Here is a 14,498-nt window from a genome sequence, read left to right as displayed (position 1 = left end):
TCCCTCAAACAAGCAAGCCAGACTATGGGAGGGTTGAATCACCGTGTTACGTTATCGTATGTTCTGGGATTTTTGAATTTCAACGAGCAATATCAACTCAGTGAGGTGACTCTGTCTAGAGTTCAAGAAACTAGGGGCAGCTATTTTTAGCGGCCTGCTCCCTTGGGTCAGTCTTGATAAGGAACGTGTAAAACAATTAGGCAGCCTTCGTGCGTATAGACGTCAAATAATGACGTCAAACTGCGTACCGGTAATAATGCTTTATAAATGCTACAAGTTGTTATTTAAAAACGCAAATCTACAATTAAACAGGGCGTCGAACTGGACCCGAACCGGAAGTTTTATAAACCGGTTTTGGGTCATTTTTTTCCAAACCACCGTAACTAAACCTCAACCCTTTTTTGTAAGATTTGAAGGAGCCGAACCGAAACTGAACCGAATACATTTTTAAGTACCGAACCCGAACCTGTAAAGAAAGCGGTTCACTCCAGCATGACGTCACAACTTGGATTTTACAGAGTCGAGTTATGCCTTTTCCAAATTTTATAAAAAAAAATATTTATTAAACAAAACGTTAATTTTTTTCAGATACTTTTTAATAATAAGCTGCTTGTTTTTTAATACGTCACGAAACTTCGATTAAATACTAGTTGGTATTCAATAATTGTGCTCTACATTTATTGACCCACGTTTTTAGATTTAACGTAACTAATATATTGTATTAGAACCGGAACATTGTAAACCGGTTTTAAAAATAAATTTAGTCGAACCGGAGCTGAATCGGAACTTTTAAAATTGGTACTGAACCGGATTCCGAAAAAATCTTTAAACCCGAACCGAACCTGAACCGGAAAAGTCAAGCTGTTCGACTCCCTGCTTTCAAATAAAAATTGTAGTTTTTCAACAAATTTGTCCAGAAATCATTGAAGCGATTTATTTTGGTTCACGCACCAGTGAACACTTCACACGGTGCCTTTGCTTTGTTTACAAATTTCCAAGTAACTTCGCTGCTAATTGCAATGTTACGAAATCGAAATCAAAATAAATGGCTGTTCTGTTTTGTTCCACGCAGTGTGGTTCATTTTATGACTGGTTTTGAGAATGCGATATTTTAGTTTACTTTTCGTATGAAATGAGCTGCAATTCAGGAGAGATACTTCATTGAATTGCATTTCTGAAAAATATTTATTGAGTCTATAGTTTCGGTATAAAACCAGCTGAAATTTGCAACGAAACTTCATTTTGATCACAGTAAGCTTCATTGATAAATATAAAAGACTTTTGGCGCTCTTTCACTATTGTACGTAAAAAATATTAAACAATTTTTTTTCTTCAAATGCCGCATACCACAACACATATTGTTTGGGTTAGGGTGCGGGTTAGCGTTTGGTTGAGGGTGGGCCAATTTATTATTAATTATAAACATAATATTACTTGACCCACCCTCACCCAAACGCTAACCCGCACCCTAACCCAAACAATATGCGTTGTGGTATGCGGTATTATTATTTGTTTTTTTTTGCATAACTTTTTACGTACAATAGTGAAAGAGCGCCAGACTTTTACATTGTCTTTAATGCAGTAATGAGATTCATGACAGTGTATGTATGAATAATAATATTTTTTTGGAAAAAAGTCTGATTGCTGGCTAAGTAAGGTTGCTTTAAGTAATGTGTAAAAAATTCTGATCGATATCTTGTTTACTTCCGGAGATTTTTCACGATGAAATTTTGTTAGTATGTTGCAGTGTTGAAATAACTTGAGTCAAGCATTTGACTTAAGTGACTGCTTTCGATTACCCAGCGGTTCCCAAACTGGGGTCCGTACAGCAGTTTTAGAGGGTCCGCAAGGAGAATTAATCTTTAATTTTATCAACATTAGGCTTCAGCAAATGGTTTTAAACATTACACTTTGTTAAACATTATTAGTCTTTAGTTAAACTGAAAGCCATTGCAGACTCACCGAATCTGTCGATCAATGATGCCAGAGGGACAGGCTAGAGAAACAGCTACAGTGAGGCTCAAACTCACGACCTCCAGTCAAGCCGGGACCGTCGCTCTACCTTTTTGACTTATAGCTTACATATCATTAATACACCCAAACCAATTGCAGACTCACCGAATGTGTCGATCAATGATGCAAGAAGAGCAGACTAGAAAAACAACTAGCCTGCAGTTTTACACATTTAGTGTTATTTTTTGCTTACATGAACAGATATTCATCAGACTTATATTGTTAACCACTGGCTGATGAAAATTTTCGATGCCAAATTCAAGCGTAACTGCTGAGGCTGAGGTAGCAATGTGTTCGACATGTGTCAAGTCATGTGGCAAAAGTTCTTCATCGGACCAAGAGGTTTTTCTGCCCGACGATGTTTTGCTGCCGATTTTTCAGCTTTTGAACTGCAAAGAACTGGGCAGAGCAGGTAAATGAGGGGAAATATAATTATTATAAAAATGTCTGACTTTCATCAGTTAAAATAATGACGGTTTTGTCAATAAATATAATAAAATATATATGCAATTTCTAGGACTACTCCATCGTTAAAAATCATTTCTACTTCACTAATAAAAGTTATGTTTTTTTTGTTATTTTTTTTTCTGATGTTTTGTGTTTCCTTCAGATTTCTGCTATTTATACAGTCTTTGTTATTTAAGAGGTTGTGAAAAAAACTATATAGTGAAAAAAACTATACTAAAGTAATGTGTTCTGGTTTTTGGGTTTGCTATTTATTTCAGGTCAGGTATGCTTGCAGTGGAAGAACTTGGCCTACTCTGAGTATATTTGGAAAAAACGATTCATCGAAGATTACAACTTGAAAAAAGATGTCAAGCTGATTCAAGGTGAGTCATTCATTCAGGCATGCAAGTGTGGGTATCGTGAGAAAACCTTTCTGTCAGGGAATTAATTTCAGGACATTTTTAAATACTTTGCTGTTTATGAAGATAACCCTTACTTTTCTTGATCAATATCACTATATTATCATATATATGACTTAAAATAATTTTACTTGGCTGTACACCTGTAAGTATTTGTTAATACAAAACAGTGGAATACACAAGACCTTTATACATGCTGTATTGACATACTAAAGTGACAATGTCACCCTGACAGCTTTGATTTTGACACCATCATAATATTACAGGATTGCCACAAATTCTTTGGTTATATGAATTTCTTCAAATTGATTTTTATTTGTCTTTAAAAAAAAACTTTATTTTTCAAAAGTTTTTTTTGTCCAGCTCAAATGATGTATTTAGAAAGTTCAGTAGTAAAACCATTTTTTCAACATTATTTTATTATGTTGAATGTTAACCATGGAATTTATATTGTTTGTTTTCAAATTACATTACGACAAATGTAAAGAAATCTTTTTACAACCTCTAATATTTTTTGGATGTTTTTTTTTCAATGAAACTGTCTTGTAACCTTGTATTACTTGTTTTCCAATAGCATACTTGTTTTGCAGGCGCTACATCTTGGAAGGAAGAGTACGAGCGATTGTGCGACAGAGTTCCGAGCCAGGAACTTGACAGAATCGAGGAACACACAGATGAAGTACTTCACGTTGCCTTCTCCCACAACGGAATGATGTTCTGCACTTGCTCAAAAGATGCATTTGTCAGGGTCAGTAATCAATGCGCCAGAATTTTTTTGCATAGAAATGTTTTTTTAATTGTAACAACAGAATAGTATAGCAAAGCTATCAATTAAGATCAGGCGCAGTAGACACTATTAAAATATATTAGGAGATGTATATTAAAATTCTTTAATGGTATGTCTCACCTAAATTGTTAGCTTTGCTAGACTAGTTGTGTTACTGATCAGGAAGGGTAAAGGTAAGTTCCGAAATCACATGTTCAGTGCAACATTTTTTAATTGTGTTGTGTTTTTCAAAAGTTGAATCAACTAAACCCATTTGTTTAAATTTTTATTACAATTTGTGCACAAGCAGTCTTGAAAAAAAAATCCTAAACTTTCTATGATATAGTGATTTTCAGCCAAAAACTTGTGTGAAACCTGTGTAAATTTTAATTTAATTTTTATTTTTCTCATATAATAGTCTATTTTTTTTTCAATTGTGTTCCATTTTTTAAAGTTAATATTTGTACGAAAACTTTAGAAAAATTGATGTTATTTTAATATAAAAAATACATGCATTGAAAAACTAACATGTGTGTATGAATGTGATTAAGCATACTACTAATATATATTACAAATGTGTAATGGTAAATCTGTTGAATTTGTAAACAACCAGCTTTGCAGAAAGCTAGATCAAACAAAATATGCAATAGTTGAAAACCAGGAAGTTGTGCAATCAAACTGTTTGATGTGCCTATAATGAATACCTGGTGAACTATTTGTTATTTTGTTGAACTTACTTTTGTTATATTTTCAAATTATATTCAAAAATCGTTGAGCGATCCAATTTTAGGCCTTTATAAAATATATTTCTTTAAAAAATCTTTAAATATCTTTTAATTTTTTCACAAAATAGTGCGGCATGCAGGCAGCCCAGTTACTAAAACATTTATACACAGTGATATGTTTTTATTAATTTCTTTTCCATTTAGGTGTACAACGCTGATTGGCCGTTTGAGACTGTGTTCAGTTCACACCTTGGAGGCCCCAACTGCTTGTTCCAGTGGAAATACACCCAGTTGTCACAGTTCAGTCCTTGTGACACACAACTTCTTGTATCTGGAAGATGTGCCGGATCACATCAGGGCGGCGAAATTGTCATTTACAACATTTTCGCCGGACAGTTTACCATTCAAGTGCGTGTTCTGCCTTTTTCAATTTTTAGTGTTTTGAAAACTTGCCTAAAAATTAATACGCTTTTATAAAAATAAAAATTTAAATAACTCAATAAAGAACTGTTGCCATAACTTAAAAAAAAATAGGAAAATATTGTTTAAATTGTTATCTTTTTTTTTTTAGTTATTTGTTATCGAAATATTGTGCCACTAAAACAAATTGTCTGATTTCTATTTATCATCTAATTAATTATATTCTATGAAATAATTTTAATTGGATTTAGTCACAATTGTTCTGTGTAATGTTGTGTCATACCCCACAAAACTGTTACATTTACGTAGCATGACATCTACTAATAAGTTCACAGAAAGTGTAATTGTGTGTGTGGCCATCAGTCATTATCAAACAAAACTTCTCATATACTTTAAACCGGCAATTAATCTTTGCAGGCGCGTGTGCGAATCGAACCCTACGACGTAATGGGCACCTGGTTAAATGAAACTCACATTTTGTCGGCGAGGGCTCACATTATTTCATCGACGTTTCAGTCACTGTGTGAAGTTGTGCTGAACAAATCTGGACAGGTAAGCCACGCTCGAACACTTTCAGGAAATGAATTATTGATTGCTTCAAGTTGTGTTTCTTTTTAAATGTCATATGGTTGCAACGGAACATATCATACATTGGATGTCTATATTTTAAAGCCTTTTTAAGGCATATGTTTTAAATCTTTTGAAGGTTTTCTGCTTAAATATTACAGACTTTTGAATTGTCCATAAAAATCAATTGGCAAATATTTAATTGGTTAAATCTCTGTGGATTTGAATGTTTTATTATTCGCAATTGCCTTTTGTGTTATCTACGGATGAACATGTATGGCCAATTCACCCCCTGTTTATTTAACCTATCAAAATAAAACACAAATACACTACATTTATATACTTTGTTAAATTTAACTTGAAAATTTTATCTGAGTGAGAAACCTAAAACTTTTGTGTACTTTTAAGTGAGTGAAATCTCTGCTATAACCTTGCCACATTTTAGTAACATGGCCTTTTTGACAACAACGCAAGTTCCTTTATTTGATGGTTACTTTGTTTTATATTTTGAAAGTCAAAACACAAAGATGCCGTTATTTTAAACACAATTTGTCATTAATCAGTGTAATCTAATCAGTGATCATATTTTAAATTTTGTTCTAATTAAATACAGTCACAGACTTACAGTACTTCTATGTGCTTCTTACTTTGTTGTTTAATATTGTAGGAAGTCGAAGACCTTTACCAATCCACGGTGAACCGATCGTTTTTGTTCCGCTGCAACAACCTCGCCACTGTAAGCTATCTCCTCGTGTCCGACCTCACTAAACCAATGAAGCAGGTTGAAACAAAAAATTTTTGTCACATTTTAGCTATTTGGGGGGGAATAATGTGCTCAGTCAGTATGTGCATAATAAAATTGTATGATCAAGCCAAAACTTATAACTGTCATTTTTACATTTTGGCTAAAGTTTAGTGCTTTATCTACACATATTACATTTGTCTTTTGAGAATGTTGAACTGATTTTGGATGTATGTTGGTTTTATATATGACAGTATATGATATTTATGTGTTATAGTAAGATTAATTAATATATTATATTATATAGATTTTCTCTGATTTTATACACACTTACTAAGATGCTTTAATATGCTGCAACCAACACTGTTGTTAAGGGCATTAATCTATACAGGCATTAATTAGAAAATGCTCAGAGAGAAATCAATAAAACCTTGTTCAATCTACATAAAGTAGCATGCTAATGCTAAATATAGCGTGTATGCTATAAGATACAAACACTGGTCACTCGCTTATTTATTCATTTTATATTTTTAATTAAAAACTCCCAACATATGTCAGGTGGTAAGGAATTGTGTCTCAATGGATGAAATGTTCAATTGTCTTCATCCAATCCACGTGAAGAATCTCAACCGAGGCCCAACCGAAGCAGATAAAAATGTTGTGCCTAATAGTAAAGGTACTAAATGATTTATCCATTTCTACATTATGTCACAGCAATTCCCAACCAGGATGTAATTTTTAAAGCACAATGGTTCTGAGATGGGTTTCTTTTAGATATATTTAGCCAACTGATTTTGTGAAGTATTTCCCATAATGGGTGCCGTAATTGTTGGCCAGTACAACTTCAGAAGGGCTTGATCACAGATAATACATATTGTGAATATGTATGTTTCAGTTGGTTTAAAGGGGCCACAGAATAAATGATCTTTAGCTGTATTTGTGTAATTCCAAAAAGACTAATCAGGAGGAACTATAATAAAATGACAAATTGTTTTGAAATCTTGACAAGCTTTCGCACAAGCGTGTCTTTTTTTTCTTTTGTGATTTTTTTAGCACAACTGTGTTTTTAAAAAAAAAAAAAAAAAAACTCAGTTCCTACTTTATCCTGATGAAGCACGGTTGTGTGAAAGCTCGTCAAAATTAAAATAAAGTTTGCCGTTGTGTAGTGCTACCTCGTTACCCTATTTAGAACTAAATATTACCCTATTCATTACCTTATTGTGAACTTATAAATAATGAACAACTATTTAGAATCAACGTGCGACGCTTGCAACCAATCGACGTTCACATCACAACACAACGTGAAACGCATGAAGTGGTCGCCAGCCCCGACACTAAGACCCACCCATGGATGCTTCAGTTTTTGTTCAGCCTCTCATAGTTCAGAGATGGATAGCGACCACGAAGCGAGCCTTCCACAGCCGCCACACGAGGCCAGCACACTGCTGAAGTCGTGTGGATTTATAACGACTGACTCGGACAGTGTTATCGGTGATGGTGAAGGAAGACGTGCTTCGCTCGGAGCTCGGAAGACGGAGAACGATGAGAGGGTTTTGGAAAAACGATTAAAAGTTGCGGAAACTGGAAAAAATTGCTTCCAATGTGGAAAACCTTTGTATTCTAAATCAACGAGATCAGCGGGCATTAGCGATATAGATTCAAGGTGAATGCAGTTTAAAATTTAAATATTTTTATTTTTTAATTTAAAGATAAAACAGCTTTCAATTGATTTACTATAAATTCTTTGTATTTCGTACTTTAAATGAGTTTAATATGAAACAGTTCTAACTTAAACATTTTTACTATTGCTCTAGTCCAGGGGTCGGCAACCTTTTTGTAGTTGCGGGCCAAAATACTAACTCAAAGGTCTCTGTGGGCCGCACAAAATATTAAAATATATTTTTTTCACTTTGAAACGTGTTAAATTACAATTAAGGAGGCAGTAAAGTGTTGGCGCAAAGCACGAAATAAGCGTTTGCTTGGTTTAAAATTCGAGCTCACACGTCGTCATCCATTCTACTAATGAAAAGTGTAATAAAACTACTTTGAGGGAACCAGATAAGTTGAATAGTTATCTATTTGACTTTAGATTACACCTGTCGAGCGAAGCGAGCGCGATTTTTTGGTATACCGGCATTCCTTATAAATTCTTGCGAGTTTTTATAAAATTAAAAAAAAAACATTGTTTGAATACGTTTTCCGTTCGTGCGCGACGCATTTGGCAGCCTTCCACAGCGCACCGGCGCTAGAAAGCGCTTATCTAGTGCAAAAGAGCATCAAAACGCAAACAAACCGGATGTAGAAAGATGATTCGCGCGATGCGCGAAAATTTTGCGCATTTACCTACTTAAAATAGTCATAAAGTATTTTAAATGAACTCGTGTCTAGTTTGTCAAAGAGGCGGCGGGCCGGATTAATTTCTTTGGAGGGCCGTAGGTTGCCGACCCCTGCTCTAGTCTAACGTAACTGCTTTCTAGTTTTAAGGTAGTATTAACTGATGTGTTTTTCATCGTCAGTCATATTCAAAAGCCAATAAAGATAGATTTCATACTTTTTCAATTTTCTGCCACTCCTATTATCTCCCAAAATTGTATAACTTCCAAAAACACACAGAAAGCATTGTTTATATTACTGTTTATATACCTGGGACATATCTTGTTTTTGTTCATATTATTTTTGGTGTGTTTTAAACTGATTTTTCGGCCACAGCTTATTAAAACGAATAAATCATAGTGTTGGGTAAAACTGCTCCAATGGCTAATTTACTGTTCATAACTTTCTCAAAAACTTTATTTGCAGCTTAAAAAGCTTTTAAGGACTTATTGCTTATGTTAGTACACATAAAGTAGATTATTATGACCTGTGAGTGCAAAGTGAACCTAATGTTATCACACTTATGGGATTACCATCTGAGCTCTGTAATATTGCAATGAATCATTTAAACTCGCATAACCCAGGAAGCATAGTCCTTTATACTTCTTACACCAGTTGAATATAATAGATTATTATAATTATCAGAGAAAAATACCAAAGTATGGAAATATTTATTTATTTTACTGAATAATGTTTAATTAACCTAATTAAATCACCCTGGTAATTAGCTATTAAAAAAAATTCTTAGTGAGCTAAACAAATATATTTGTAAATTCTGCTGCAATCGTTTTGTAGTTAGTATATTTGTAAAAGAGATAAAATTTTAAAAATATAACAAAATACATTTAAAAAAAATGCTGTCATTAGTAATTTAAATACTTATAGCTTGTAATACCAGTAAGTGTTTTTTGATCTCAGTGAAGTACTTACCACTAGGGAAATATATTATATTTAGCTCTGCGACTACAAGCACTGATGAAGACCTTCTGGGAATTAATGTTCCTCAAAGATACAAACTTCTTATTTGCTTCACTGGCGATCTTGTCTGTATTCCACATCAGATTGGTACGATAATAGCTATCCTGGTTTTAAATTGATTTACATAATGACTTGTGTTGAAATTAGGTTTTCATTAAAAATGCTATTGATCTTATTTTTTGCACCTGAAACAATTATCCTGCTACATGTTTTTTATTATTATAGTTCAATTACTGCTTACAATTGAATGAGTTTCACCATTTTAATAGTTTAAAGTTTTATTTTTAAATCAATGATTTGACTTGTATTTGACTCTGGCTTGCTCTAATAACCACTTGGTTGGGACTTACGTTGTTTTCAAATGACTAACTTACAACACTAGTAAAACCTGTACTTTAATTTGAAGGCATAAAGGTTTTGCACCAGGAAGAATGCAATAAAGTTGCCGACACTGAACTTCGAAACCTTCACAGTGGTCCAGACAGGTAAACTATTTCTTTTTGTTTTATTAGATGACTTGACTATTTTATATTAGGTACACAAAACTATTGTCACCAAAGTGTTGGATAGGTTCATGTCACACATAATCTCTTGCTACCAGGTTTACTATTAATCAATAAAGCTCCCCTGGTAATTATTTATGTTCTTCCACATTTTAGACGACTTACACTGGTCGCCTGCATCAGGGTAAATAAGAAAACTTTACTTTCAGCTAATGATATATGAACTGTTGCAACCAAGCATATTGTTAAACAAAACATTTTTTTTATTTCTGCTCCAAAGTAACGGCAACCTATTCAAGTCTTCAGGGTGAATGGCGGCAAATGCTTGCCATACAATGCATGTCGACACAAAGCAAAAAATAAACAAAATTTTCACGCAACATAACAATAAAAACACTCCATTAACGAATGACTTACAGCCTCTAATTTTTGAGCAGGTCTCATACCACATATGAATGATTTTTCAAAACAAGTTTAAATCCCATTCTTAACCCCCAGTTACCTAAACTTACAAAATATGATGAAAACCCATTTTGTTACATAGCACTACTGTTTCTATTTTTTTTAAAACATTCCACTGTTTCTGGCTGAACAATTTAAAAAACTTTATATTTACTTGCAGACCAGAAATGAGGGCAGACAGTTTCGACCATGTTTTGGAGCTGAGGGGTCAATGTGTTGGGATGACATTATCACCTTGCAACAGGTGAAATATATAAAACATAATAAATGTTCAAATATATTTAACGATGTCCCTAAAAGTAAATTTGTAAACATTTTTTTTTGTAATTTTAGCACAAAAAAGATGTTTACACTTTGTTAATAAAAATAATTGTCAAAAATATTTTACATAATATTTTTGGAAATTTTGCAGCATGTTAACTGTATTACACAAAATTTACTAATGATTGACATTTTAGTCTTATACAAATACAAAATATTTTGAACAAAAATTTATCGTGATTCGATACCAAATGAACGTTTAGAATTAATTTTTTGGGGTCTTAAGGCCACAATGTTTGCAAAGCATTAAGAAATCTGTTACTTTTAAAGGTAGAATCGCTATGTTAAATACAAACTCATGGCAGAAATTTCTATATTAATTTGTTATTGAATCCGCACCGATTCCAGCTTAGTATTGGCTGGGTTACCGTTATACTACTTTGCATTAGGTATTGGCTCCAATCCGATATTACCAGACATTCCTAGATTTTACAATCGTTATTTACTTAGGATGTGTATCGATATTACCATTTGAGGATTCAGTTTCGATCCGATATTATCAGACAGCCTAGATTTTACCATCGCTTTGTACTTTATAGATATTTGTACGTGAACGTGCGAGAATGGTTGGGTGGCTGGCAAGACGAACTGCTGGTCAACAACCATAACCCGCAACCACCACCAATTTCAACCAAAATCAAAATGGTCGTCTTTGACCTGATCTCCATGAAACAGGCAAGTTGGTTTGACAAAGATTGCAAAACATGGCTGTATTGACAGGACATCTCCGGTTATTTTCATGAATGTGCTGAGTATAATTAGGTTAAAAAGTGACTTCAGTGGTGGAAAAAACCTTCTTTTTGGAGACTTATAAGTTATAACCATTAAAAATATTTTTATAAGGAAATATTCAATGTAAAATATACAACATTCTCACTATTTACCTGGCCTTTCACTTAGCATATTGTCTGTACTGGAAATCATTGTTTTCGGTGTCATTAAAAATCTTCTATAATATAATTATTGTATATGTTGCATGTTATTTTAAATTTTTCATTGTTAATTTTAAACAGTAAAAATCGATTCAAATATGTGAATTATTGTATCGAAGGAGATTTACCAAATTAATAAATCTTCCATAGCATTATTTGTTCCAAATATGATGTCAATATTATATACCAGGATCCACGTTGTGCTATTCGTACCTGAATATTTTTATATATCGCGGTAAACAAGCATTTATTCAAAGTGTTGATCATTTTCTTGACTTTCTCGTATCCATACCTTTTTTCCTCGTATTTTGGCTTCGAACGTTGCACTTTTCGCTCACACCTGTTTGTTATGTTAGATCGCCACAATGTTGGGCCACAGTGCGGAGAGCGACGTATTTTTCCTCCACCTTTCAACCAACGATCTCTACGTTGCAAGGTATGGTGCCGAAAATGTTTGTAAAGCCTATAAATGTATACATACAATTGATACAAGGCGGTTGTCACGTGGTGTCAGTGTTGCTAAAAAATTAAGATAATGACTTAACTAATGCACTAAATTGACTGCTTTTAAAGGAGTTAAAGTCAAATTTTAAAGGAGTTAAAGTCAATTCAATTGTCTAATAACTTACAAGTCCAAGTCAAGTCATTTGTGAAATAACTTAAATCCAAGTAAAATATTTTGTGAAATAACTTGAATCCAAGTATATAAAAAGGTGTATCTTTAAACTTTATGGAATCCAAAACCATTGGCAGCAGGTTTCTGCTTGTCGATCACTGTTCCGATGATATAAATTATAAACAACAAAACTCGAAGTTAAAAACCATAGTAAAACAGGTTCAGACATTTAATCAAAGAATAAGTTTTTACTCAGTTTTTTAAACTTGTTTTATTTGTTTTAATCCAAGTCCAGTCATTTGTGAAACAACTTAAATCCAAGAAAAGTCTTTTTGAAGAAATCATCAGTCATTATTAGAGCAAGTCAATTCCAACCATAGTCCGTGTTTAAAAAAAAACCTAACAACTTCCTCCCAACTTTAGCGGTTCTGAGGATTCCCGCGGGTACATCTGGGACCGACATTACCAGGCGCGTGTGGCCTCCCTTACCCATGAGAAGGTGGTCAACTGCGTGGCCGTCAACCCTCGTGACCCCTCCATGGCCGTATCGGTCAGCGACGACCGAACCATCAAAATATGGAGGTCCAGGGCTTTTCACAGGTGAAGTATTAGCATCAACGCTTATAAAGATTAAACTAAGTACGGAACTTCAAAGCTTATACTATCAAAGCCAATACAGAAGTAGTTATCATTTTGAATGTTTCGAATAACTTTTATTAGTTTTCAACATCGATGTTTTTTACTTCTGTATGAGCTTTGATATTTTTATTTCGTCTTACCACCACCTCCAGCCATTATGCTCTTTTTTTTGTCCGATAATACCGGATCGAAGGCTATATAACCGATTATTAGTGGTAGTATCGGTACTCGTCCGATACTAGGGTTGTATCGGAGCCGATCCGATATCAAACTAATATAGAAATTCAGCTATGATTTGCAAACCAAGGTAGCAATTCTACCCAAAAATTAAATTTATTCCGTTGTTTTATGTTACTAATCTGTTTACCAAAACAAAAAAAATTATCTATGACGTGTCAACAGTTTTAATTTGAACGATAAATAGGCCGTTATTAATATTGCACAATTTTAAATTATGAAACAGAAGTATGTTGAGCTGTTTTCTGTTGCCTACAGGTTCTTATAAAATGAATATGCTTAGCCGTTTCCAATTATTACTATATCACTATTTTAAATTTTAAAATGGAAGTATGCCAAGTTGTGTTCTGTTGTTTACAGGCTCCTATTTACTTTACTAATTTGATTTACTTTACTAATTTGATTTACTTTACTAATTTAAGGTTACTGAACGGAGCTCGTGCAAAAGCGAGAAACAAGTTGAGGTTTGTTTCATGCCACCACCACGCCTAATCCACACCAGGTCATGTCATCACGGACACGACCACATACGGACTACCTGACTCCGAATGGACGCAACCGCTTTCAACGCGGCATTAGGTCGAGTCGTTTAGTTAAATCAGATCATTGGTTCTCAACCTTTCCAGGCTATGTACCAGTTAGTGGCTTTTTACTTAGTGTAGATGCCTGCCAACTGATTTCAAACGAAAAATGTTGCTTAAATCTACTTATTTTATGATAGCCCAAAAATTAATTTAAAAAACTCACATTCAGCAAGCTATAGCTTTAGGTTTTCGATATTTCTTTTATTTGTTTTTTGATGTGTCACATAGATGTGGTTCTTAGCTTTTTCGAACCGCTTATCCCCTAGTGGCTCTTTAAAACAAAAAAGCTGATACTTAATCTTCACCAAACGCGATCACTGAGCCTCAACACCAATTCCGAAAGGCTGACGATTCTACAACAAAGCAATGAACCTCACACAGCAGAAAGTCAATGTTCCGGCGGCCCGACCTGTTCGCTTAGTGTAGATGCGTTCCAACTGGTTTCAAAAGAAAGATTTGCTTAAATCCACCTATTTTATTTAAGCCAAAATCATAAATTAACAAATCTAGCCCCCACTGCGTCTTGAAACCTTTGCAATTGGGATTAGCGGTGTATGATGTAATTTACGTTGCTGTGTTCAAAGTTCAAAAGCAGGGACTAAAAGCGCTTTGTCTCTCTTTGTCAACACATCGCCGTCTAAAGGTTGCTTTTAAGTCGGCCTTTAATCTTTTGCAAACAAATAAGGTTAGTTAACACGTTAAAAAAAGACAAAAAACTATTCGAAAGGTTCAAAAGTCGTATCCTTATCACTGG

At 33.9% G+C, this 14,498-nt stretch overlaps 1 protein-coding gene across 1 annotated transcript; it reads left to right on the top strand.

Annotated features, from left to right (window-relative positions):
* Window positions 1–1,975: 1,975 nt before the first annotated feature.
* LOC146134592 (F-box/WD repeat-containing protein 5-like) lies at window positions 1,976–14,205 on the top strand. Its single transcript, XM_083396650.1, has 15 exons — window positions 1,976–2,425; window positions 2,739–2,843; window positions 3,470–3,627; window positions 4,575–4,778; window positions 5,208–5,342; window positions 6,025–6,138; window positions 6,658–6,775; window positions 7,351–7,762; window positions 9,428–9,537; window positions 9,857–9,935; window positions 10,576–10,659; window positions 11,276–11,411; window positions 12,025–12,104; window positions 12,708–12,884; window positions 13,583–14,205. Exons 1-15 carry the CDS (start codon window positions 2,263–2,265, stop codon window positions 13,650–13,652), a joined length of 2,145 nt encoding a protein of 714 aa, XP_083252776.1. The 5' UTR covers window positions 1,976–2,262; the 3' UTR covers window positions 13,653–14,205.
* Window positions 14,206–14,498: the final 293 nt, after the last annotated feature.

The sequence above is a fragment of the Ascidiella aspersa genome, chromosome 9 (assembly GCF_963924565.1).
Source record: "Ascidiella aspersa chromosome 9, kaAscAspe10.2, whole genome shotgun sequence".
In the NCBI taxonomy this organism is placed as follows: domain Eukaryota; kingdom Metazoa; phylum Chordata; class Ascidiacea; order Phlebobranchia; family Ascidiidae; genus Ascidiella; species Ascidiella aspersa.
The sequence above is the reverse complement of the archived record's forward strand: the minus strand, read 5'-3'. Positions and strand labels throughout refer to the sequence as shown.

Coding starts and splice junctions, on each gene's coding strand:
- LOC146134592 (XM_083396650.1), top strand. CDS start 2,263: ATGCCAAATTCAAGCGTAACTGCTGAGGCTGAGGTAGCAATGTGTTCG. Junction 9,538..9,856: donor CTGTATTCCACATCAGATTG/GTACGATAATAG, acceptor TTTAATTTGAAG/GCATAAAGGTTTTGCACCAG. Junction 9,936..10,575: donor CTTCACAGTGGTCCAGACAG/GTAAACTATTTC, acceptor ATTTACTTGCAG/ACCAGAAATGAGGGCAGACA.